General features: G+C 34.5%; 2 protein-coding genes across 9 annotated transcripts; both read left to right on the top strand.

Annotated features, from left to right (window-relative positions):
* The first annotated feature begins 1012 nt into the window (after window positions 1–1012).
* Window positions 1013–17408, top strand: LOC135636964 (phospholipase SGR2-like). 6 transcript variants are annotated; one of them, XM_065149215.1, is made up of 22 exons: window positions 1014–1117; window positions 1258–1569; window positions 1915–2015; window positions 4017–4184; window positions 5467–5622; window positions 6202–6273; window positions 6338–6481; window positions 8009–8059; window positions 9226–9396; window positions 10950–11099; window positions 11582–11647; window positions 11755–12348; window positions 12534–12612; window positions 12726–12841; window positions 13055–13127; window positions 14858–14960; window positions 15182–15275; window positions 15342–15404; window positions 16347–16395; window positions 16507–16604; window positions 16854–16900; window positions 16983–17408. In XM_065149215.1, the coding sequence occupies exons 1-22, from the start codon at window positions 1108–1110 to the stop codon at window positions 17080–17082; spliced, it is 2817 nt and encodes a 938-aa protein (XP_065005287.1). In that variant the 5' UTR covers window positions 1014–1107; the 3' UTR covers window positions 17083–17408. The 6 variants fall into 6 exon arrangements, 1 of the variants encoding a protein (XP_065005287.1); XR_010496109.1 differs by lacking the exons at window positions 16854–16900; window positions 16983–17408 and having other exon boundaries at window positions 1013–1117; window positions 11755–11881; window positions 11963–12348; ... (2 more) ...; window positions 15182–15404; window positions 16507–16543; XR_010496108.1 differs by lacking the exons at window positions 16854–16900; window positions 16983–17408 and having other exon boundaries at window positions 1013–1117; window positions 11755–11881; window positions 11963–12348; ... (1 more) ...; window positions 15182–15404; window positions 16507–16543.
* Window positions 17409–18145: 737 nt separating this feature from the next.
* Window positions 18146–23521, top strand: LOC135584033 (uncharacterized). 3 transcript variants are annotated; one of them, XM_065149216.1, is made up of 5 exons: window positions 18146–18561; window positions 18798–18868; window positions 19650–19755; window positions 21338–21470; window positions 22237–22531. In XM_065149216.1, the coding sequence occupies exons 1-5, from the start codon at window positions 18485–18487 to the stop codon at window positions 22492–22494; spliced, it is 645 nt and encodes a 214-aa protein (XP_065005288.1). In that variant the 5' UTR covers window positions 18146–18484; the 3' UTR covers window positions 22495–22531. The 3 variants fall into 3 exon arrangements, with proteins under 3 accessions (XP_065005288.1, XP_065005290.1, XP_065005289.1); XM_065149218.1 differs by lacking the exon at window positions 22237–22531 and adding an exon at window positions 23198–23521 and having other exon boundaries at window positions 18149–18561; XM_065149217.1 differs by having other exon boundaries at window positions 18149–18561; window positions 22388–22914.
* Window positions 23522–24566: the final 1045 nt, after the last annotated feature.

Here is a 24566-nt window from a genome sequence, read left to right as displayed (position 1 = left end):
TATACATGGAGAGAGAGAGAGGGAGTATGTGTATACATATATGTATATAGTGTGTCAGGGGTGACGTGCCTTTCACTTACCACGGTTTCAGGGGCGAACTGGTTTTCACGGGCCTGATTCGTGGGGTCGACACAGACTGTAGGGGTTCAGGTGGGAACCTGGACGATTTTTAGGGGTGGACGTGGTGTTTCACGGGTGGCACGTTTTCGTGGTATAAGGGGGTAGTTATTCAGGTGTCATCGGTGACGTGGGTTTCACGGAAATGATGTGTGGGTTCCACGTATCAGCCTCTACGGGTACCTGGATGGTTTTCAGGGGTAACACAGTCCATCGGGATGGCATCGGCAGCTATTACCCAATGAGTCCGTGGGTAACGTGACGATGGGGTCCACACGCTGACCACGCCATGAGTGGTGTGTGTAGGATATGATTTTCTTTTTCTTTTTATTTTATTTTTCGTTGTATGATATGAATTTTAGTTGTTTTACTTTTACAGCTGGAAATTTGCTATTATCAACTGAACTCGAGATGGCGCGGCGTCCTGATAACGGTCGATTTAATTTTCTTTTCCTCTTTAATCTCCCTCCCTCTCGCTGTTCTTCCAAATTCCGAACGGTCGTTCAAACCTAACCTTATACTCTTCTCTTCGAGTATCCCCCTCTCGGTCGATTCCTCACTTAGGTTCGAAGTCGTTTCCTGCTCGCGTAATCCCCCGGTGAGTTCTCTTCCCCGACGTATCTTCCTTCCCCCTCTCGGCCGATTCCTCACTTAGGTTCGAAGTCGTTTCCTGCTCGCGTAATCCCCCGGTGAGTTCTCTTCCCCGACGTATCTTCCTTCTGATCTCCGCTTCTTTGTATTCTTTTGTTGCTTTTACTCATTTGATCGGTTTCGGATTTTTTCCTGTGGAATCGAAGGGACGGATTGCGATTATGACCGATTCCGTCGTTCTTGATTGGAGAGGATGACGCGTAAAGTTTCTTGCCCTTTTCTTCGAGTGATTTTAGAGTTGCTTGTTTTCTCTTTTATTCTTAAGGGTTTCAGCTCGTGTTTTACTTGGAGAATGGGCAAAGTATTTTGGTTTCTGCTTGCTGATTTGTTAGACTTTCGATGATATTTGGTAAGGATGTGTAGCCTCGCTGTGTTCGCTTATCAAAAATTTCTTCTTTTGCAAACTGGTTAACCTTCAGTTTGTTGAATATCTTCGTTACAAGAAAGACCCCTCTATGTCCTTTAATTAGTTAGTTGTGATAAATACAGGTAATGCTTGTCGTGATCCAGCTTCATGCTTTCGAAAGCAGTCTAAGATCACTGTAATGACGAATTTTGATGAGAGTCGTGTTAGAAAAAGTGGGGATGTGACAACGTCTTATTCCTCAGGTGCTGCTAGTTCTAATCCTGTTGAGGGGAGTTCCCCTGACTTGTTGAAGAACACTCCATCCAACATCGCCACATTGGAGGATGCTATTGAGCAGTTCAAGAGTCGGCAGAAGTATCTCGCGCATACAAAGAGCCCTTCTGATGGGGAAGATGTTCGTTGGTATCTATGCAAAGTGCCTCTGGCAGAAAAGCGTGAGTTGACAAACATGGAACAGTTGCATTCATGAATTTTTTGATTGTATAAGGATTTTATCTCCTTTTCCAATTTCTCCCCAGCTTGTGGAATTTTGGTTCGATTAAAGGATGCAATTTAGGCAAATTTAAGGTTCATGGGTCAAATTTCAATAAAAAAATCTGACTTAAAAACAATGTGGAAGCAACATTTGAATATTCTGATGGCATAAATGGCAATATCTTTATTTTGTAGTTTAATTTTGCATGAGTAATATTTAAATCACATGCTGGATCATGGCATGGAGAAGACATTGCAATCTTTGTGCAAATTTCTCTTAAGGGGTTTATTTTTTTGTTTTGTAGAGCTTTCAGCTTCACTTCCTCGAATTGAGATAATTGGCAAAGATGATTATTTTCGGTTCAGCGTGAGAGACTCTCTTGCTCTTGAGGCCTCTTTCTTGCAAGTTAGTATTACAAAGTCACATTAATAGCTCAACTAAACTTTCCTGTCCTAATACTACTCTATTAACATAACTTATGTCTTTTATATTTCTTTAAACTTGGATTATGCTGTTATGGATCTGAGAGTCATTTATTGTTATATTTAAGTTAAAAATTTGTTGGGTTTCTCACTAATAGTACTATCTGCAGCTCATTTTGTCAAGATAGGATTGTGAAAGCACCAAGAATATTGACGAGTGGAACTAAGAGAAAGAAAGTACAAGTACTTTGACTGTTGGTTGTTGGAATTTATTCTAGATTTGACCTCATTTTGTCAAGTAATCTACTTTAGCCCATCTTTTTACTGGTTGGACTATGCACCAAGAATATGGTTAAAGAGTGGGATGAGGAGAAAGAAAATAGACAAATATTTTGGTACACTGGTTGTTGGAATTAATTCTGGATTTGATCAATTTTGACCAATACTCCACTGGCGCTTACACTTAAGAAAAAGAAATTGAAAATGTCTAGTGAAGCCATGAGATTTGCTCAATGTTCCAACAAGAACTTAATATGACAAGTGATAGAATTTTTACAGGGGTGATATATGAAATCTGATGTATGATAGAATAATATGGACCAAGGATATACATATATCTATATATATATATATATATGTAAATATATATGTATGTATGTATGTATATAGGTATATGTATATAATATATATGTATGTATGTATGTATATAGGTATATGTATATATGTATGTATGTATATATGTATATGTATATTTATATATATATATGTATGTATATATATATATATATATGTATGTATGTATATATATATATATATATACATATATACAAATACATATATACATATACAAATACAGGTACATATACATATATATATATATGTATATGTATATATATGTATATGTATATGTATATATATATATATATATATGTATATATGTGTATATATATATGTATATATGTGTATATATATATGTATATATGTGTATATATATATGTATATATGTGTATATATATATGTATATATGTGTATATATATATGTATATATGTGTATATATATATGCAAGGTTTGCCGTACCGGACTGTACCGCCCGGTACGGGCGGTACGTACCGGTCCGACAGGCCAGCGGTACGCGGACCGCTCTGTACCGTACCGACACTGTAGCAGTATACAGTAACACTGTAGCAGTATACAGTGCTCGGTACACGTGATGTACCGAGCGGTATACCATACCGTACCGGTACCGAGCCCGGGTCGAAACGCCGGTACGGTATGGTACGGCGAATCTTGTATATATGTATATGTATATATATTTTTTAAATATACATATATATACATAAACATAAACATATACATATACATATACATATGCATATGCATATGCATATACATATACATGTATATATATATGTATGTATATATACATACATATATATATACATACATACATATATATATATACATATATATATATATACATACATACATATATATCTATATATACATACATATATACATACATACATACATACATACATACATACACACACACATACATACATACATACATACATATATATATATATATATATATATATATATATATATATATATTCTGGCATGGAAGTATACATCTCAATATCAGTATTTGGTCAGACTAATCTGGCTAGTATCAAAAACCTCAAAATGGCCTATAAGCTGCCATGAAGTTTGATGATGATAAAATTTTGATTATATTTCAATTTAAAAATAAATCTCCAAACTCTATTTATATTTTATACCAATTAAGTTTACATAGGATTGCTTATCTGTAAGTGGAGATCAGTCGATATATACTAACAAACTTTTCACAGTTTGTATTAGGCATATTATCATACTTAAATGGACCAGTCGTATGTTTTTCCTGTATTCATGATAAAGTTTTCCTTGCTTTTTCTTTCTGTTTCTGTTTAACTTTTGATTGATGATGAAATTGGAATGCAGAGGGAAGAAGATCTACTTGCGCATTGGTGGAAAGAGTATGCAGAATGTAGCAAAGGTCCAAGTGGAACTCAGACAACTAATTATGTGACTTCTACTAGTGGTTCTAATGAACTGTATGTAGTGGAGGAAGAGAGAGTTGGTGTGCCAGTAAAAGGTGGCCTTTATGAGGTATCCTCTTCAAGCATTTCTTTTGATATTTCTAGGTGCTAATAAATTTATGCTAAATCTGTGTTTTTCGAAGGAAAAATAATTCATTGTCTATATTGATATCAAGAAATCCCATAATTTTTATATAGAAATTATTTCGTCTTGTTGATTGAATTTGACAAAAATAACTGGAACAATTCTTTTGATGGTCTAATTTGAATTATGTGGTTATGATTGTCAGGTTTTATTTTAGTTACATGTTTCTCTTCTCTATATATGTGTGTGATTTTGTTTTAGTTTGGATGGGATGCATTATATAGTTTGAACTGATTTAGTATGCTTATATATTCATTAGCACTGTAAAACTCTTGCATTAATTCTAGGTTTTAGGGATTGTTCAGTTTCTTTAAGTACTGTCTGTGTATTTAATTTGATAGTAACCATTTTATTCATGTTTCCACTTCAGCTTGATGGATTCTTGAGCATGTAAAACAGTCAAGCTTTTGCTTTAATAAGTTTTGAGATAGAACACAGAAACTTTCTATCATAATATATGAATGCAAACTTGTTAATTTGTAGATTATTATTTTATGAAAATGTTGCGAGCTGGTATATTAAAGAAAGAAGAACAGTTGAGGTGCCTTGATCTAAAACGGGACCTGAGTACCTAATCTGTTAATCATTTTACTTGCTTTCTGGATCAAACTTTGTGAAACCAGCCATTTTTTGCTTAAGAGAATTGTAAAAATTTTAAAAAAGATCTCTTTGTTTATAAAAATGTATGAACTGGTCAATTATGGAAAGATGAACAGTATGGAAGGTGGGAACATTGACATCACAGTAGAGCTTAAAATGTGATTCTCTAATTCTGTTGCTTGTGCTCCCTGGATGATCCATTCGATCATTGTTCTATCAAAGATTTTTAAAATATTTCAAATTCAGAATATATTTTACAAAGCAGATAAAGAGTGGACCTGAAGTTCACACATTTTGAAACTCATTAGCACCATCATGTCTAACTTCTTGGGCTGTTTTTGGCTGTGAAAGTAATCATTCATGTGGACTTCGTTGAAGAGGTCAGCATGTCCTTGTTTGGATCAGTAAGGAACACAATTAAGCATGTTGGATATTTTGATTATAAATCCCGGAAATTGTGTCTCATAAACTTCTTCTCTAAAGCTTATCCTACTTTTCTGGTAGTTTTGAAAGCCTAATGCAGTTTAATATGATTGAGCTTCTTTAGGAGGAAATAACTCATAATAATATCATAGTTTGGTTCATTGGTAACTTGTTATATTTGCAGGTAGATTTAATTAAGCGGCACTGTTTTCCTGTGTACTGGAGTGGTGAAAACAGACGTGTTTTGCGAGGTCACTGGTTTGCTCATAAAGATGGTAATGATTGGCTTCCGCTTCGTGAAGATGTTGCAGAGCAACTGGAGTTGGCCTACCGCTGTCAGGTTTTTCTTTGCTACAACAGTTACCACTTCTTGATTTATTTTAAGTGCTTCACTCAGATGCTCTATTTTCTCCCTATTAGAAGTATAATAAGTGCAAAAAAAATAATTGAACTGTTATGTCTACTACATAATTGAAATTATTTACTTGTATGCACTTTATACTTGGTCCATAGGATCTGCGGATTGGTTGAGGGGGATGATGTATTGGAATGGACTTAGGAGGGACTAATATCTTTATTATCTTTTACTTTGTTGAAGTCCTATAAAAATTTATTAATCGTCTATTTGAAACTTTGGGGGATCTGACATTCTAATATGTTTGTCTCTTCTTGATTAATTAATTTTTTTTGGTTCCTTGATCCACTATGCTTCTCAATTAGTATGCTTTATTATGAATTTGCTATACCATATTATTCATTACTCTTTTACTTATAATATGCTTCAAGTTATTTATATTGTTCCCATATTCTCTCTCTCTCTCACCCTAACCGAAAGAATAAGCAAAAAACTCCATTATGTCATTTGTTGATTCTTGAATAATATATAACTGAATCATATTGGACTATTTGCTGCATTAAGGTCTGGCGTCGTAGGACCTTTCAACCTTCAGGTCAATTTGCTGCCAGAATTGATTTACAAGGCACCACAGAGGTATGAGCATGAAGTGGTTAGAAAGATTGCTACTTGTTGTAGCTAAAATTAATTTCTTGCACAGGGACTGCATGCCATTTTCACAGGAGATGATGATTCTTGGGAGGCTTGGTTAGCATTTGACAGATCTAGTTTTTCTCTTAATATGGGAGGTGGAAATAGGGTTAAACTAAGACGTGGTTTTTCCCCTTCTGCAAAGCCAAGTCAGGTTAGTCTTATTTGTTCTAAATCTTTTGTCGTAGGAATAACGAATAACAAACTTGTGAGTCCTTGCCATTGTCATGACGTTGTTTCCATTTGCTAATGCAACTAATGCTTGCTGATTTTTATTTAAATATATATGTGCCTGGGTTGTTTTCTTTCTTTTCCTGATCTTTTATACTTGCCTTGCAATTTATTTATAATGACCATTTGAATTTGTGAATGAGCAGTGCAGGAACAATATGCAAATGGGACATACATACTTCTAGATAAAATACAAAACTAACAGAGATAATTTGCGACACAATGGTGTATTTATGCTCTTTACGAGATAGGTACTTGCATAAATTCATCCAAGATGCACTTTATAAGGACAGAAAACTTGGAGCAAAAATCATGCTCTTCAAAGCCAATATGTGGGACAGGGAGAGAGGGTATTAATGAGAGGGTCAGTATATACATCAAGATTGATACCAATAGAAAAAAAATTGACTTCAGTTTATAGTAATGCTTGTCCAGAAATTGAAATATTTTTTTCTGGGGTTAAGCTGTATCTGTTATACCAGTTTGACAATTGAATCCAATTTTTCCCCTGCACAATTTTTGAATGAAGAAATTAATTTTTTTAAAAAACTCTACAAGATCAGTTCATTCTTTTTTCTTTGACAGATGGCTAATATTTGATATGGGTTCAAGGATCCATTTTTCACTATATTATGCATGGGTCAGACATATCAACTCCAATTCCTCAAAAGATTTTTTCACAATGGAGTTTGCTGTGGGGCGTCTTGTTTAAAGATTCATTTAATGGAATTTGGCTTGCATGTTTGATCTGTAGCCAGGAAAACTATAACTGAGATTCTTTTTATCTGGCATTAACTTGGAACTACATACATCTGAACTACCTTTTTACTACAATTAATGAATCTGCGCGCATAACTTTCATGCTCGTTTGAGTAATAGCTATAAGATACCTCGATGTCATGCTAAGAATAGCTAGTACTTCTAGAATAAAATGTGTCATGATGTAGATGACCTCTGGGCATATGTGACTTTCTATAGTCTTCTGGCACTGTCAGAGCATGTTTGTTGAGTTATATTTTTGTCTTTATACATCTCAGCATAGTTACTTTGAGCTAACTACCTCAAGTAATATTTAGTAGCTGCAGATATGGATATACATACTAAAGTTAGATCATGACTACTTAATCTAGCCGTACATATTGTCCTCAATGCTTGCGTTTTTTTCTCCTTTATGTTCTAGTTGTGCAGATCAAAATCTCTTAACAAAGTGCAGGCATTTTACACAGTGATGATGAGTTAGAATTTACATATATAGAATTCAAAATTTTCTCTTAAATAAATAAAATTTACCTAGCTATATAAATCAGAATGATATTTTGAGGCTTCAAGTTTTCTTTAGATCTTTGATTAGACGAGGAGATTTTTTCATGCCTTTGGATGTTTTTTCAGTTCTAAATCTTTCTGCTTGAATTTTATTTAACTTTGATAATCTTATTTATCTTTCTGTTAGGATGAGCTGCATCAGCAGAAAGAGGAAGCCATGGATGATTACTGTTCTCAGGTTCTTGTCAAAGATCCAAGTTGCCTTCATCTTTATACCATTAATATTAGTTTTATAATTGATACTTAGAGGAAATATCTTCTTAAAGATCGAAGTTACCTTCATCTTTATACCATTAAGAGTAATTTTATAATTGGTACTTCCATGAATTATCTGCGTATTAGGTTTCCAGATAAATTCACACCATAGGTCCATGGTATTCAAGTTTTTAGTTTAGTGCTGACAGGGGACACCACATTTATCCAACACAAAATAATTGCTATCTGATTGAAGTTAAGATGTTGTTAAACAAAATTAAGTCTTAAAAGTAATCATGTTATCCTATGATCTAGCTTTGTTTATTTTCCTTTAGCTTTTGGATTTCTTATTTACTTGTCCATCACAAGAAATGTTCTAATTGGAGGTCCTGAAGATTGACAGCCTTGTGCAGATAAAACTTAAAAGTACAAGGATTTGAGCAATTGAGCTATCACCTGAGTTTGACTTTATCATTAAACTAGTACAGTACTCATATACAAGTAGCCCTTTGGTTATCCTAGTCTTATTTGGGAACTCATGAACAAGCAGCAACAAATAGGTGCAGAAACACAAGTTGATCATGTTACCAACTTGTTGAGGCTTTCTTTCGTAGATATTAGAAACCTCCACTGGGATCCAGGAGCAACTTACACTGACTGCAGCACAGCTTGACTGTTTAAGTTTAAAAGTTTCTCTTCACTTGTCTTCCCTGGTGAAATGAGCCTCATCATATATACTGGAGTTAGGCTGGAACTCAAGCTGAGCATCTGCTGCTTTAGAGAAGCCCAGTCTATGCTTGCACAACATATTAATGACCAATAATTGTCATTTATGTTATAGTGTTGTGCCAATTCTTTGGTGAACCAGTTCATACCAACGGGTTCTGAACACTACATACCACATATGTTTCCAATACTCTGTTGATATGCCTTCAACATGACATGATACCCATATCATTACCAAGGTCATCCAGTTAGTCATGCATAGTATGGTTGGTATTCGGAATACTTTGGAATGGCAAGGCAGTAAATGATTGTCATCCCACTCAGTTTGTTATTAGTTCAAATCATCGGGATTGTGTTTTTCACCAATTGAAAATAGATTCTCCATTGTTCCTTTTAATTTAACCCATGTGCATTCTTCTGCAGGTGCCAGTTGGCCATCTAGTTTTTATGGTTCATGGTATTGGACAGAGGTTGGAGAATGCTAATGTGGTTGATGATGTTGCTGATTTCGGTCGTATAACAGCAAGCCTAGCTGATAGACACTTAACTGCATACCAGAGAAGCACCCAGAGGGTTCTATTTGTTCCTTGCCAGGTATATAATATATCTTGCTTTTGTTATTAAACTATAATAATTTGGAAAGTTTTACAATAGAACCTAATTTTTGTCACTTCAATGTTTTGTTTGACGTTGTTGAATAAGATCTTTTACCCTCCTTTGTCAATTTGTCAAATATTTCTTTCATCAATCTTTCTCACACCTGTCTCTTCATATAGAAGTCTTTTTATACTTGAATTCCTTATCACTGCCACTAGGAATCCAAAGTACTTGCCGACCCCAATAAATTCTATAGTTTTTTAGTTCATTTTTTTGGTTAAATTTCGTATTATTTCAAGATATTGTACAATGTATATACTTATTTGGAGCATCTGTTGTTACATGCAGTCTATCTACAACTCATAATTCTTGTGGAATACTTTAAAATCATAAGTAGCTACTCAGGTGTGTTTAACAGATGTCCAAAAGTTGTTGATGATTTCTGAGGATGCCTAAAATATACTTGTTTTCTCTAGTGAAACTTAAAGCTACATGAAAGAGAACAAACTGACTTGAAACAACTAGTTCTTTTGTCACTGTTTGCAATGTTTCTTTATCCAATTTGAGAATGATGGTTGATCTACATTATGCTTTGAAAAAAAATTCTCTCAATTTTACCTTCAACCAACTAACCAAGTATGATATTGCCTTTGTTAGAGCTAATGGTGGGATTAGATCTATGCAACTAACCTCAAATAGTTGGTACCTTAATGTGGTTTGTTGGTGTCTAGAATCTTGCCTGCAACCTCAAGTGACATTTTAATATTTTTCCCTTGGAGACAGCTTCAGCTTCAAACTGAAGACCCCATTTCGATATAAAAATTAAGAATTCTATATGTGTACTTATTTTTCCCTTGGTTATCATCTTGAGTCACTAATTTCAAGTATAGGGGTTCATTCATTCTGCAGCAGCCTGTGGAATGAGGCTATGAGCTTCTATTTTCTTGTGGTCTTTAACAATCTAGTTGTATCACTTGAATCTTTTTTATCCCAGGATATCAATACAAGAATACTAGGTTATTGACATAATAAGATCAGCTCCCTTGGTTTTCTTCTTGTAAGATAAATGAGCAAACACAGTGCTTAATGTCATAGACTTTCCTTATTTAACTGACATAAAAAAATGTAAATTATCATTATAGAAGTCTCTATGATGGAACTACTTGTATACTCAGGCATGACATATAACTGTTGCACGATCTTATTTTAACATGTACCTTTGAATCACTAAATTTTGTAATATTTCTCTTCAAAAATTTTAATCTTGTACATTTTTCTAGTTACTTCAATTTGTTCACCATGATGACGTGAGATGGATTTATCATTTGCATAGAATAAAGAATATCTTTATGAGCGGAAATGGTTTAATCCTTTGTTCATATCAATTAACAACAGAAATGTCTTGAGCCTTTGTTCGTAATAATTATTAAGTTGCAAAATTTTCCTGGTTCTACTATGATTCTTGTAGCTAGTTAATGTCTATGGGCTCTCATGCTGGATTCTTCTCCTTTTTTTCTGTGGCCTTATTGATCAAGTTATGCATATTTTAGTGGAGAAGGGGCTTGGAGCTTAGTAGTGAGACTATAATTGAAAAAATCACCTTGGATGGTGTTCGAGGTCTACGTGCAACATTGAGTGCCACTGTTCATGATGTTCTATACTACATGAGTCCTATCTATTGTCAAAATATAATTGACTCAGTAAGTTTTCTTCATATTCCGTTTTATTGGTAGCATACTGATTTTACTTTTTGATTTGTCAATGATATTCAAAGAGTAATAGAGAAGTACTAATTTGTTACTGTTATCATTATCCATTTTGTCTTATTGTCTTTGTATTTGAGGATTTCATGAGAGATGTCTGTTATCAAGGGACTCATATATTGGAAGGGTGAAGACACCGATTATTCCAATTCTAGATCAACACCTATTCTGATCAGTCATCAAGCTGTTATGGTACCAGTTCAACTTGGTATCAGTAGTCCACACCTATTTTGGACACAACCTGTTAGCCTTTAGATGCAATTCTGAACATAACTTTGGTAATTAGAATAATGGTAGGAGGTGAGCTTCATCGACAGTTGATCATTTAATGCAATATTTTTGTATAGCCGTTGTTTCTCTGAGGAATTTAGGCATCCAACTTGATTTGTTTAGTGCCTAAATTATTCTCTTATTTTTAGGTCTCCAACCAGTTAAATAGATTGTATGCAAAGTTTCTCAAGAGAAACCCAGGCTATGATGGGAAGGTTTGTAATTAAGCAGTCTATGGATCAAATCATCAAACTAAATATAATTTCTATCAATCACTAACACTTTTCACTCAGAGATTCCATTGTGTGCAAGCTTTTTGCAGATTTCAATATTTGGCCATTCATTAGGAAGTGTTCTATCTTATGACATCCTTTGCTATCAAGACTCTTCTGCAACACTTCCTGTGGAGGCTGCCTTCGTGGATGACTTCTGCATCCCAAAGCAAGAATGTATTGTTAATGTAACTTACCAACCTGTTGAATATCATCGTGCCTTGAATTTTAACAATAACAACAATAAAAATGGTGCAGCTTCAAGGCCAGCAACACATGTATCTGTAAAAGGCAGTTCCATGTCAAATCCATATACCAAAGTCAATGAGGAAAAAACACCAGATGTTTCTTGCGTTGAAGATTGTGGTGTTACTAGAGGCCAGCAAGAGGATTTCTTATGCAATGATGGCATCCAAGAATCAGATGATTCAGCTAAATTATTTAGTAAAAAGCAACACACAAACTTTGAACGAGTCAATGAGGTAAATAAGAATGTTGCAGAAACAATATATGCAGAAGATAGAGATTCTGATGCAAATCCAGGCATAAGTAGGGATTTTCATGGTACTGAAGTCCGAGATGCTGGGCATCCATCTGAAGATTTAATTGACAAAGGCAAATTAGTGTCCATGTTGATGGAAGAGGTATGGCTTATTTTCATATTATTATATGTTTTCAGATAAAAAGGGATTTCATTTTACTAGCATAGATATTTCTGGCTGTTATAGGTATTTGAGGTTTTGTCAAGCTTTGTTGATTCTGTTAGATGACTGGATATTAGATTGGTTTCCTTTACTATAAATATTGAAATTTAACAAGTTTTTAACAGGTGAAGTCCCTCAGAGCAAAAGTTGCAGAACTAGAGAAAAATCATCACTCAGCTTCCTGTTCCAGTAACTTTGACAATGGTAGTTTCCTTGAAGTTTATCATGGAAAAAGTAAATTTTTAACTGTTGAAGCTTCTCTGAGTTAATATGTTGATTCTTATCCATTGTAGATATATTTTGTTGTTTGTGGACAGGTCAAATGGTCAAATCTATGACAAGTTCATCTTCTTTTGGAAGGTTATCTTCAGTGCTAGATGATAGTAAAAAGCAATATACACCTTATATCAAATATACTAGGCTTAATTTTAAGGTAAATATATAATTGTTCTATTTCCAATTTGTTATTATTTTGTTTTTCCTCAAGTTATTATTTTCCTGATTGGTGATGATAGTTTTAGTGACCTGCTGATCATTGTCTTATTTCATTGTATTTTTCGTAGGCTATCTTCAGATAACTCATCAAGGTTGTCCTTTTTGAACTTTTGTAATAATCACTAGCATGTTTGCTCATCTTTTTTATCAGGTAGATACATTTTTTGCTGTTGGATCACCACTGGGTGTCTTTCTTGCCCTCCGAAATGTCCGCATAGGAGTTGGTATACAACTTTCATGGCTTCCTTTGATGTTAATTGCTATCCCATACCATGTTGTAAAGCTGATCTATGTTAAATACATAGCTAAATGCTACATTAAAACCTTACTCTCTTACTTTACTTTTTTGTAAGTTTATTCCATCTCAAATTTGACTAGTTTGGCCGTTTGTCTCTTTTTTTTTCTTTGCTCACTTTGTACAATTATTGATTCAAATTGTGTAACACCTATGTTGCCTACTGTGCCTTAAACATTTTAGAGTGGTTCATTTGAATCTATTAATTTATTTACTTAAAGATCAAGTAGTGTCAGGGATTTTGATGCTCCTAAACATGTTAATATGCTTCTGTGAAATCTTAGATGGCTGTAATTTTATGGACTTAATTTAATAAAGGTAGTAGAGAACTAGAGATATCTTGACAGCTATTTCTTTCATGATTAACACTTAATTGATCAAATGTGATACATAAATTACATGAAGGTGGCCAAACCGTTTAACCTTTCTAGACTATTGTTTATGACTTGAATGTGGACTTTTATTTGATTAATTTGATTCATTTAAAAACTGGTTGAACTTTAGGATGTGATGGACAACATATAACAGTTTATCCTAAAAGATACTTTTGATGTAAAAGATTATACAGTAATATTATGCTTGGTATTCTACCAGAAGTACCAGAGATTAGCTTAAGAAAAAAGTTCTGACTTCAAGATGTTGGGATAAGTACTTTGTCTTTCACTTCAGTGACCACAATAAAAAAGAACAGAACTTTGAGTGTGGAATATACTTCTACATTGTATTCAGTAAATGTATGCAACTTAACATTTTCGTTTTATCCACTGTCCATGTCTTTGCATTCTCATATCTGCTCTGACTTGGGTGATATCGTTTGGGCCTTTTGGGTACTCTGTGTGTACTGCCCCATTATTCAAATTAGAATTTATAATCTGCCTTTTGGCTATTGTGTATATAACCACATATGAGCATTTTTTAGTCAAAATTGATGAACCTATGTTTCGAAATGCCAAAATTGACCTGGGGTTCTCCTTATGGATTATTTCTTCTTCAGATTATTGTCATGTTCATTTTTCTTGAATTTCTGCTTCTTGCTTCTGTAATTGAGTATATTCTGAGGTGCTAATCTTTTTTTTTTTTCATTTATCTAATACATGTGCATGATCACCAAAGAAATATTTGAGCAAGCCTTGCTCATATTCTGGCACACTAGATGTTACTTGAATGACTGCTCTTAAACTATTTAAGGATCAAAATGTGAGCATTGCAATGAATCTGCATAGCAGAATTTTGTAAGTTCTTTTTGGTTTGCAATGTATTAATTGGCAGTTTGTTCTTTTCTTTTTTTTTGCCTTGGTAATTATCTATCAATTATGTCTTCTTAGCTGTTATGATTTATACTTCCAAAAGGGGACAAAAGAAAAGAATAATTTTCTTGCAAAATTTTTACACTAAAGCGATAATTGATGCAACATCAATCAAAACAAATGTGTTTAAAACAACTAGTATGGTTGAAGGCCTCATCTGGCAAACAAATTGATATTTTGACCCAGTTCTTTATTTGCTAGGTGGAACACATTAAACTGCAGAAAGATAACTTTTCATTCCGACTTGAATTATCTCCTTATAAATTAAATAGAATTTGATCAAATGCATCTCTTGCTGTTTATAAAATTGGTCAGAAACACTTTTCTTAAGATAATCTGTTTTTCCTTTAAGGCAGGGGGCAAGCTTATTGGGAAGATGAAAAAATATCTGAAGAGATGCCATCTTGCAGGCAGATGTTTAACATTTTTCATCCTTTTGATCCTGTTGCATACAGGTTTTTCTATTATTCTTTATCTACCTTCCTTTGGTTTTATCTTTATCTTCTTTGCTTTCTTCTTTGTTTAATGCTTAAAAACAACACTATGTTATATGTTAACATATAATACATAGGTAACTACATCTGCATCTGCATGCATCTATGTCATTTGCAATGGAACACAAAGCTTAACTTAAATTGAGAAACCTGTTATATGAGTCTGCGTTCATCTTTCACAGAGTAGAACCGCTTATCTGCAAGGAGTACTTAAACAAGAGACCTGTTCTTATTCCCTACCACAGGGGCGGGAGGAGGTTGCATATTGGATTTCAGGTTAGATTTTAAGATCAGATAGCTTCTGAAATCCTATCACCCTAATTATTATAATGCCAAATGCAGGAATTCACTGAAGATATAGCTGCACGCTCCGAAAGCATAATGAGTCAGCTAAATTCTTTGAGGGTACAGTGCATATTTATTCATCATTTTCTTCTTGATTCATCTCAGTAGTGATAATACTTGTCTAGTAATGTAATTGGATTACTTGAAATTGATTGAACTTCTTTTTGTTTCCCCTTAAATTGAGCCAAGGTTATTGAGCTGTGTGCTGAGCTTATGCTTGCCTAGCTCAGCATGGTATGTACCAGATGCCATGCCAGAACTTGCAAGTCAGGTGCTCGGTTTTCCACATCCAGAGTATACATAGGCATGTGTGCCATGTTAGTATCTTTTGGGAAAATGATATATATCTCCTGGAAAGTATCGATGGAAAAATTCATGTACTGTAGTACTAGTTGATGAGATTGTTTTTTTCTAAAATAACATTGATATGCAATTGCAAATACTATATTTATCTCAGCAAAATAATTACTTAGTTTATGTGATATTGCCGAATCTGTCTTGAAACTGGCATAAAAATGCACTTGTAAAACTTAATATGAGTTCTATGACAACTATGTGAACATTAGATGTTGATAGATCTTTCAATAGCATGCCCCTTAATATCGGATGATTAAACAAAAAGAGAATATTGGTAAAAGTTAGATGAAATCACTCAGCAAATACCTTTAATTAAGAAACTATAATTGGAGGGAATTTGAATAGTCATATAGGAAAAAATATGATGAATTTACTTCATGATTGTGTATAAGATGCTATAAGTCTGTTGAAAGATACCTGTTTGGACAACTCTTACAGTGTCTTTGATTTTGTTGAGTCAAAAATATTTTTGAGAAATGGTTAAACATCATTTAGTGGAATATTCTTCCTTCTCAAATCATGGTTTAAAAATTTTAATATAATTGATTGTCAAATGCATATGGTATGTGAACATAAAGGAAATTACGAAGTGTCTAACAGGTCAAAGTATGGTTCCTTTATAATTTCCTATATTTTGGGTAACAGGTCAAAGTGGCTAGCACTTTTCAAAGACAAAACAAGGATAAAGCTAAAGGTAAGTTCTCATTGCATGTCTTTTTCTCTTTTCTTCTTTCTTGATATGGCGTTTATTGTGCTGTAATTGTGGACAAGAAGTGATCACTAATTGTACATTGTACTATTGTAGAAACTGTGGAAGATGAGAAAAGAGAAAGATCATATGGTTCCTTCATGATTGAACGGTTGACAGGCTGTGAATATGGTCGAATCGACTTTGTTCTCCAGGTAATTTAATAAATGGCTTTTATGCATCCCTTTTCTGATTGAAGCTTCTTTTCTCTGATATTGTGGATTTTGTACACTTCCAAGAAATTACTCTTTGATGGACTCCACTTATCTTATAAGTATTTTCAGTATTTAGCAATAATTGTGGTCACAATTCAAATGGAGATTTGTTGACCGGGACTCCTGCTCTACAACTTGTTATAAATGGGAGAATTCTTGGGTAATGATTTGTTCTTGTTGATCTTGTAGGAAGGAACATTTCATCATCCTTATCTATCAGCCATAGGATCACATACGTAAGAACTAATCTGAGAACTCAAAATGAATTGAGATTTTTGCTATGTTTACATTCTTTCTAAATATGTTTACATCATGCAGTAACTACTGGCGTGATAATGACACAGCACTTTTCGTTCTCACCCACCTGTATCGTGGTATACCTGAAGAACCACCAACCGATGATCAAAAAAGGTCGTAGATCCAGTCCAGGAGCTCAAAGAAAGCATGCAAAAGTTCTCTATGAAATGTTATATGAGGAGACCCCATCAACACACCCTGACATTTCATTCGTTGGTAGTTCTCTATGAAGGCGAAGGAATGCAACTATTTTTTTTTTTTTTTCATTTCTCTGCAGATCGGAGTGGCACATCGACCAACACAAAACATGTCATGTGTGTCAGTTGATTCATGCTAGATACACGTATGCATAGCAATGTGTACAGCGTGGTATTGCAACTTTTTTTCTTTTGAACTAGTGGTGTTACTTGGAAACTGAAATTTTAGTCAGGAATTCTGGTTGCTTCAGACGATCTCATTATGATGGCACTACAATGAAGTTTGTAGTAATCTGCATCAGTTTCTGATGTTAAATTTGAGTTTTGCAGAAGGAATTGACTCTTGTTACATGTGCTCACTCGGAGTTTTGGACATCACATTTGTTCCTTTGTATCATGCAAAGCATATGGATTTTATTGGGTGGTTCAGTTGACCTATATAAACAACATTGAGCACATTTTAATCAAGTTTGGAATGGATTCCACGGGGAATTAGATACTAATCAGATTCAGATTCAAGTTCATGGTTAGCCTGTCTATGACTAGTAAGTTATATACGTTCATGGTTACACTACTCCTTTGTAAGTTTTTGTATAGGTTTATATATACTAGCAATCTCTCATAGATAGTAAAGATTGAACTTTCATGAATGCATTGCTCATTGAAAATCAACGTGAATTTTCTTCTGTAGATCACATTGTTACCAAGTAATAGAGAGAGAACAAATTCATGTTGTTTGCTGAAAGAGAGAGATCAACATGAGCGTATGAATGAAACTAAAGAAGGAAGAAAGAAAATAAAAGATGATCCAAATCTATGCAAATCATTATGACGGCCGTTATTTGGATACAGCAGAATGATTATAACGGACGTTATTGGAACACAGGACAATATATAACAGCAGTTATTTCGGACACCGCACAATGATCATAACGCCCGTTATTTGAATACGATACAAGGCGCCTCGACTGAGTTGCTTATGACACGGTCCCTCGCACTCTCGGTTCCACACGATCGATCGGTTCTTTGCCGCGCTGATGCACCCAGAGCACGGAGAGGAAGGCCTTTACCCGATCCTCCTCCTCCCACGAACCCTAACCCTGATCCTAATCCTAATCCTAATCCTAATCCAATTTGCTTCCCATCTACCAATACCAGTCTTTTTCCCCTAATTGCCCTCCGATTTTGAACGTTAGTTTCACCGAAAAGATTTGATCACGAAGATTCTAAGTTTTGCCCCTGTTATCAGAAGAAAGGACGAGAATTGCTTTTGTTTCTTGAAATTTTCGTTGCCTCTTTTGTTCTGGAAAGGAGTTGCTGCAGAAGATGCCACTTTGGAGGTGCGGTTTGATCCCTTGGATGAACCGGAAGGTCGTCGATCCTTTTCTCCAAATAATCAGAAAGTGAGACAATGCCTTCTCAATTTGTTTAATTTGATTTCCGATTCCTCGTCTCTGGTGTTCCTTTTGGTTCTATTTTGATGCTTGGATGAGATAACGAGATCTAAATTTTGAATCCTTGTATTTTACTCTTGGAGTAGATTGTATGTAGCTTTTCCGACGCAGTGTATGTGATATATATCGGTCTTCATTTTCAGTTACGTAAATGCTCATATTTATTGGTGTATCATTTCCTCTAGGGGTGCAGAGCCAAAACAGTTGGCATTTTCTGCTGCTCTCGGCATGTCTCTGGGACTGTTCCCGATCTGTGGTATGGAAAAAGAATCGCTAGCAGCTTTAACTGTGTGATTTTAATAATGATTGTTGAATTATGTGATGCTCTTTTTTTTACTGATTTCAAACTGCTTCACCTGCTTAAATGAAGCAATTTATGTCTGGTTCATGGACTTCGTTACAAATAAGTCATACCAATGTTTAACCTAACCTTCCCGTATTGTGATTTAATTGCTCTTGCTTTCTGTTCCACAAATTATTTTCATTATGAAGTTCACAAGCCATTGCCTTATAGGTGTTATTGGAATAAAACTAAAAAAATAGCTACTTGTCTTAGGTGGTCGAGACAATGAAGAGACTTCATCTGTGTTAACATTCATTAGTTCTAAAACAAGTTACTGGACTAAATTAAATTCATACATGCATTTAAATGATATATCATATATTCATTTGTGCACGGCATTTTTAACTGTGATCTATCATGTCAACCATCGAATGGTTTGAGCTAGATTAGGTTTTGCCAATATTCTTTGATAAATTTGTTCATGAATTAATACTTTCTATTGAATAATAAATATATCAAAAATTCTAGTCCTTGACAAAGTTGTTTCTTATAATTGTAAGTGTTCAACTGTTCATTTAGTTTCAACCATCTAGTTTGTGTTGTTAAGACCATATATCTGTTAAAAGCAAGGCCAGATGCCAGCTGACTTTACAACATTGATACTCTTTCCTGGATGCGCATCCACAGTCAGACAGTTTTTTATGTAAGGTGCAATTTAAAATATTTATACAACCATTTATTGTTTTGATAACAGGGGTCACTGTATTTCTTTGTGGGATGGCGATTGCAATACTCAGACATCATTGTCATGCTCCCAGTGTAATGCTTGCGAATTTTGTTGCCACTCCAATTGAGCTGAGGTATTATCGAGTATCCCTCTTTAATTTACATGTTGAGGTATTCTTATGCAGTTCTTATATGATTCATTATCATGCAATTGCGGAATGACTTATGCAATCACTTCAGAATTAAACAGATTCAACATTAATTATCAAGGTAGTCAATAAGGCTCTAGACAAATGCTAGATTTTACAAGTTAAATATCTGGTTTGAACTGAAACAAAACAATGTCTGCTCTAGCAACACGTTTTCAGCAAATATCACACTGAACAAAAAATTGTTTAGGACAATATTGGTGTGATGTAGCAAGGTGTTTGGTGGGATCCCACCTGAAGTAGGACAGCACTGCCAAAACTCTGCACATTTTGGTGTGGAACAAAAATCCAAAGAAGGGATCATAGAGCAAAAATTTTTGCAGGATTTGATAATTGTCAAAAAATAAAAGAGATATGATATTAGAAGAAGTTAAAAAAAAAATAAAAAGATAAATATGACTCCCTCTGGCATAAGGAATCACTCTTAGAGATGAAGACTTCACATTTCCAACATGTCTCATACATGGAAGATGTAACCACACCATTGAAAGAAGGCCTTTATGTAGTTTTTATTGATTTCATAATTATATAAATCTAAAGCATATCAGGAGAATAAAATAAAGAAGACTTCAGCTATATGTCTATGGTGGAGTAAAGAAACTAAAATAAGATTATTTTGCCAATCAATTTTGATTTGATTTACTCGTCATTCTACCCTATTTGTATGGTATAGGACCATTCATACTGTACAGAGTATAAAAATAAGCATATTAAATTTGGATTTGAATTAGTCCCATGCAGATATATACGATAGAGTACAGAAATAATCTTTATTTTTAATTAGGATTAACTTCGGTTTTTGGACATGATCTTCAATAAGGCACCTTGTTCCTTGTCTTCTTTTCTGGACTAATTTTCTTACTGGCTTCAGAATTTTGGCAGCTTCTAAAAAAATAAGTCATATTCAAAGAAAACAAAATAAAATATTCTTAAAATCTTAAATGTACCCGTCAGTGTGGACCAATTTTTACTGATTTGAAGGTTTATATTTGGAAAAAGCGAAATTGCTCGATCTGGTTTTATTGGAGCATACTATCTGATACACTTGTTGAATTTTGCCTGTTCTACTTCCATGTTTAGCATACTATCAATAAACTTTTTCAATATCCTATACCTTCTTCCCTCTCTCTTCATTCCAATTGATAAACTGTTTCTGCAACTGCTCCCACATTTTGAGTCATCTGGCGGTACTTGTGATATGTGAAATAGTGTCAGCATGATATTACATTAGCAAGGGGCACCAGGTTAATAAAATGTTCTCTTTCAAAAACATACTGTTTATTGTATCACATTATTTGGTTTTAGTTAATTTTCTGTTGGTTCATCATTACGACAACCAGTTGTCTGCAACATTCTAGATTAGAAGTTCTGCAAAATAATTAAATATTGTATTTACCCTCCATATAACTATAATAGGAATACAATTAAAAAAGGATCATTTACGTCATCTACTTTGCTTTCTGTATATTCTCATATTCTGACAATTAACAAATTCTAATTTTTGAAGTATGGTGATTCCATTCTTGCGCTTGGGTGAACTCATCACTGGTGGTCGTCATTTCCCACTAACATCTGATGCACTCAGCAAGGTAGTTAGTGGTCAAGCCTCGCAAGGAGTGTTAATTGCCATATTACATGCGGTTGGTACTAGTCTTTGTCTCTGAACATTCTCTAATAAGGAACTGATATGGTAATGCCATCCTTTTGAGTAATAGTTACATACTTGCACTTTAAATTTTGATTTTTGATTAAGTAGTTACTTTAAGTTGAGCTTGGGAACATTTTGCTTTACTTTTTAACTTTTAACTGGGACTGGGAAAATCTGATTGATTGGTTGAAGCTTCAGCGCATATATACTGATGACAACAACTAAGAAAGAAGAAAAGCACACTATTTTCACTATCGTCTCTCTTTATTTCTTTTTTCTTTTTTTATTCACATACAATGTTGGACTATATTTTTCAGTATTAGAGACATTATCTCAGTGGTGAGATCATGAAAGATAATTTCACAATTCTTTTAATAGCAAGGCCTGGAGAATCCTGTATATGCATGATTGTGAATTTGATATTCATCAAAACAAAATCATACACAAATGAAAGCATGTGAAACACCCCTACATTTTCTGCAACTTCCTTATAAGTAGTATACGTTTTATAGTTCAAGACTATCTGCGAGAGTGTTGCAGCAGACACTATTCCTCTTGCTTTTCCTTTCTATTGATTATCATTACCTTGTTCATCTTGCTATTGCCTAAGAGGCATCTTCACCATGTTTACATTATGAATACAAAGCTTTTGTTTGTTTATCACTTGGCATGGTTTGCCTTACCAGTCCGTACAGATGTACCGATTGATTGTCGGTATGGTACATTTCGAATCATACTAACACACCGACACATGATAGGGCATACCGACAAATCCGTATGTATCATCCGTATCGGTCCCCTATCAAATCGGTATATATTGCTCATACAGGGCGGTATATTGTAGTACGGTGAACCTTGCACTTGGTTACCTATTTGGGCCAATGTACATAACATACTTCATTTTTACAGTTGTTAGGCTGGATTGTCACAGTGCCTTTCATCCTTGGTACTCTTTACATGTTCTTGGTGCCATGTTTCAAGTTTTTGGTAAAGAAGTTCAATTCACATCCTTCTAGCCCAATGAAGCTGGTCCATCCACATACTGAGATCAAGATTAAGGTGAGGGATGTTTAGGTTTTACCAACGAAAGAAATTGGGATAGAGCAAAGTTTCTATGAATATCTGCCCTACATGCTTTTCTGATACCGGAAGGTGGTGCTCCTTTTGTTATTTTATCATCATGCCGTGCAAAATGAGATGGGGAAGCTTGGGCTTGGATGACAGGCAGACTTTGGTTTCTTTCAGCAAAGCAGTGTGCTATTTCTGGTCAGAATAGCTTCATTCTTCTTCCTTGTGATATTTGGAAAATGTACAACTACTATGTCTTTTATTTTTATTTTTGGCAAGAGATAAGTTGTGAATGCTGGATTTGAATAGACTTTCGATGATCTGATAAAGTCTATACCAACTAAGCCGGCTAACACTCTCATTACTCATATCGTTGTTATGATGTTTGTCACAATTTCCATGTGCTGCAAACTGTTGAGTTTTTATATTATTTATCATTTCTTTTTGATAGGTGAAATTCCTTCTTTTTATGGTCTGCATAAATTGCATTTTTCATTAGTTTCATGATACGAATATGACATAAACCTGCTGAATTTATAAGCTGATATCAGTTTCATCTTCTCTTGAATATTTATTCCCTCTCTCTCTCTCTCTCTTTCTTATATTTCATACATAGTGTGCAATGTCAGTGAACTCTGTCACTGGATTCAGGTGTTCTTTCAATGCTTTGTTCAAGCAGAAGACCAACTTTTTTCAGGGGTTCAGTAGAGTCACTGGATTCTGACCTAAAAAATGATCGCTGACAAATCTACACATGAAATTATCCACCCGAAGCTGATCTCGTGGATTACAGCTGAGTAAGTTTTGACTCGGTTACGTTATTGATGGACACTTCAAATGAAATGTAGCTCAACTATATTGACCATTTCATGAACATTGTGCTTGCTTCCTTGTGGAATTGGTCACCGTCTCCAACTTGATTTCTTGGGCTGTTATAAATTCAATTCAGAAATTAGTTAGCTGCTTGAGTATCAATTTAAATTTTTGCTTTTACATATTTTGGTAGTGATATATTAATATCGATCGTTCGCATCACATGTTATTCATGCTCCGATTTCTGTCACCATAGCCATGTTCAATCCTATGGATCCAATAAACGACTCCCAACCATTTGTGAAAATTGTGGAATTGCTATTGCTTGTTTTTTGTTCTGGTTTTGACAATATGGAAATGCTTATCAGTGAGTGGAACATATTGATACTACTTGCTTTATGTTCTGGTTTTCATACTCATAGGAGTGTTTATGGTGACCTGTTTCATAAGTGATAGTGAAATAATTAATGTTGATGGTATAGAAGAAGATCTAAAATAATTTTAATAAAATTTAAGTATTCAAAATTTAACTAAAATAGATTTTAATGGTGATAAAAGATTTATATAGTCGATTTTAAATAATTAATATTTATAATAAATTTATTATTATTATATAAAAGATTTTATTGAATCGGATCAATTTAAATAATAATAATAATAATGGACCATGTCCTATAGCAAGTTATAGTAATTTGAGAATATAGCGGCGTGCTCGGGTAAATATAAAAAATAAATAAATAAATAAATAGTGGGAGGTTTTTTCGATAAATTATCTTTATTTTATTAAGTTTATAATTAATATTATCCACTTCAAAAGGTATGATTGATGCGGGCAGTATTGTAATTTACCCTAACAATGGAAGAAGTTGAGCGGCGGCCGACTCGTCCTCACAAGACGACAAACTCCGCTCGATTCTAATCGTGTCGTCGTCGGGCGTCAGCTTTGTGCCGGTATGTGTCTGCAGAATACCAAACTCGCCCACCTGCGCCGCTACCCCGCGTATACCCAGTGGGAATCTACGGGCCCCACCTAACCTAACGTGCGGGGCCCATCCTTTCTGTGGTGGGAAACGCGTTGCGACACGCCTTTTATTTTCTCAAATTTCTCTCGACGCCATAAAAATAAGTCCAACGGTTGACACACCGACGGACTCACCGGTCGCGGATACCCGACTGCAAAGGTTGGAGATGACGAGATTTATGGTAG

The sequence above is a fragment of the Musa acuminata genome, chromosome BXJ3-4 (assembly GCF_036884655.1).
Source record: "Musa acuminata AAA Group cultivar baxijiao chromosome BXJ3-4, Cavendish_Baxijiao_AAA, whole genome shotgun sequence".
Lineage (NCBI taxonomy): Eukaryota > Viridiplantae > Streptophyta > Magnoliopsida > Zingiberales > Musaceae > Musa > Musa acuminata.
This window is presented reverse-complemented; position numbering and strand designations above follow the sequence as displayed.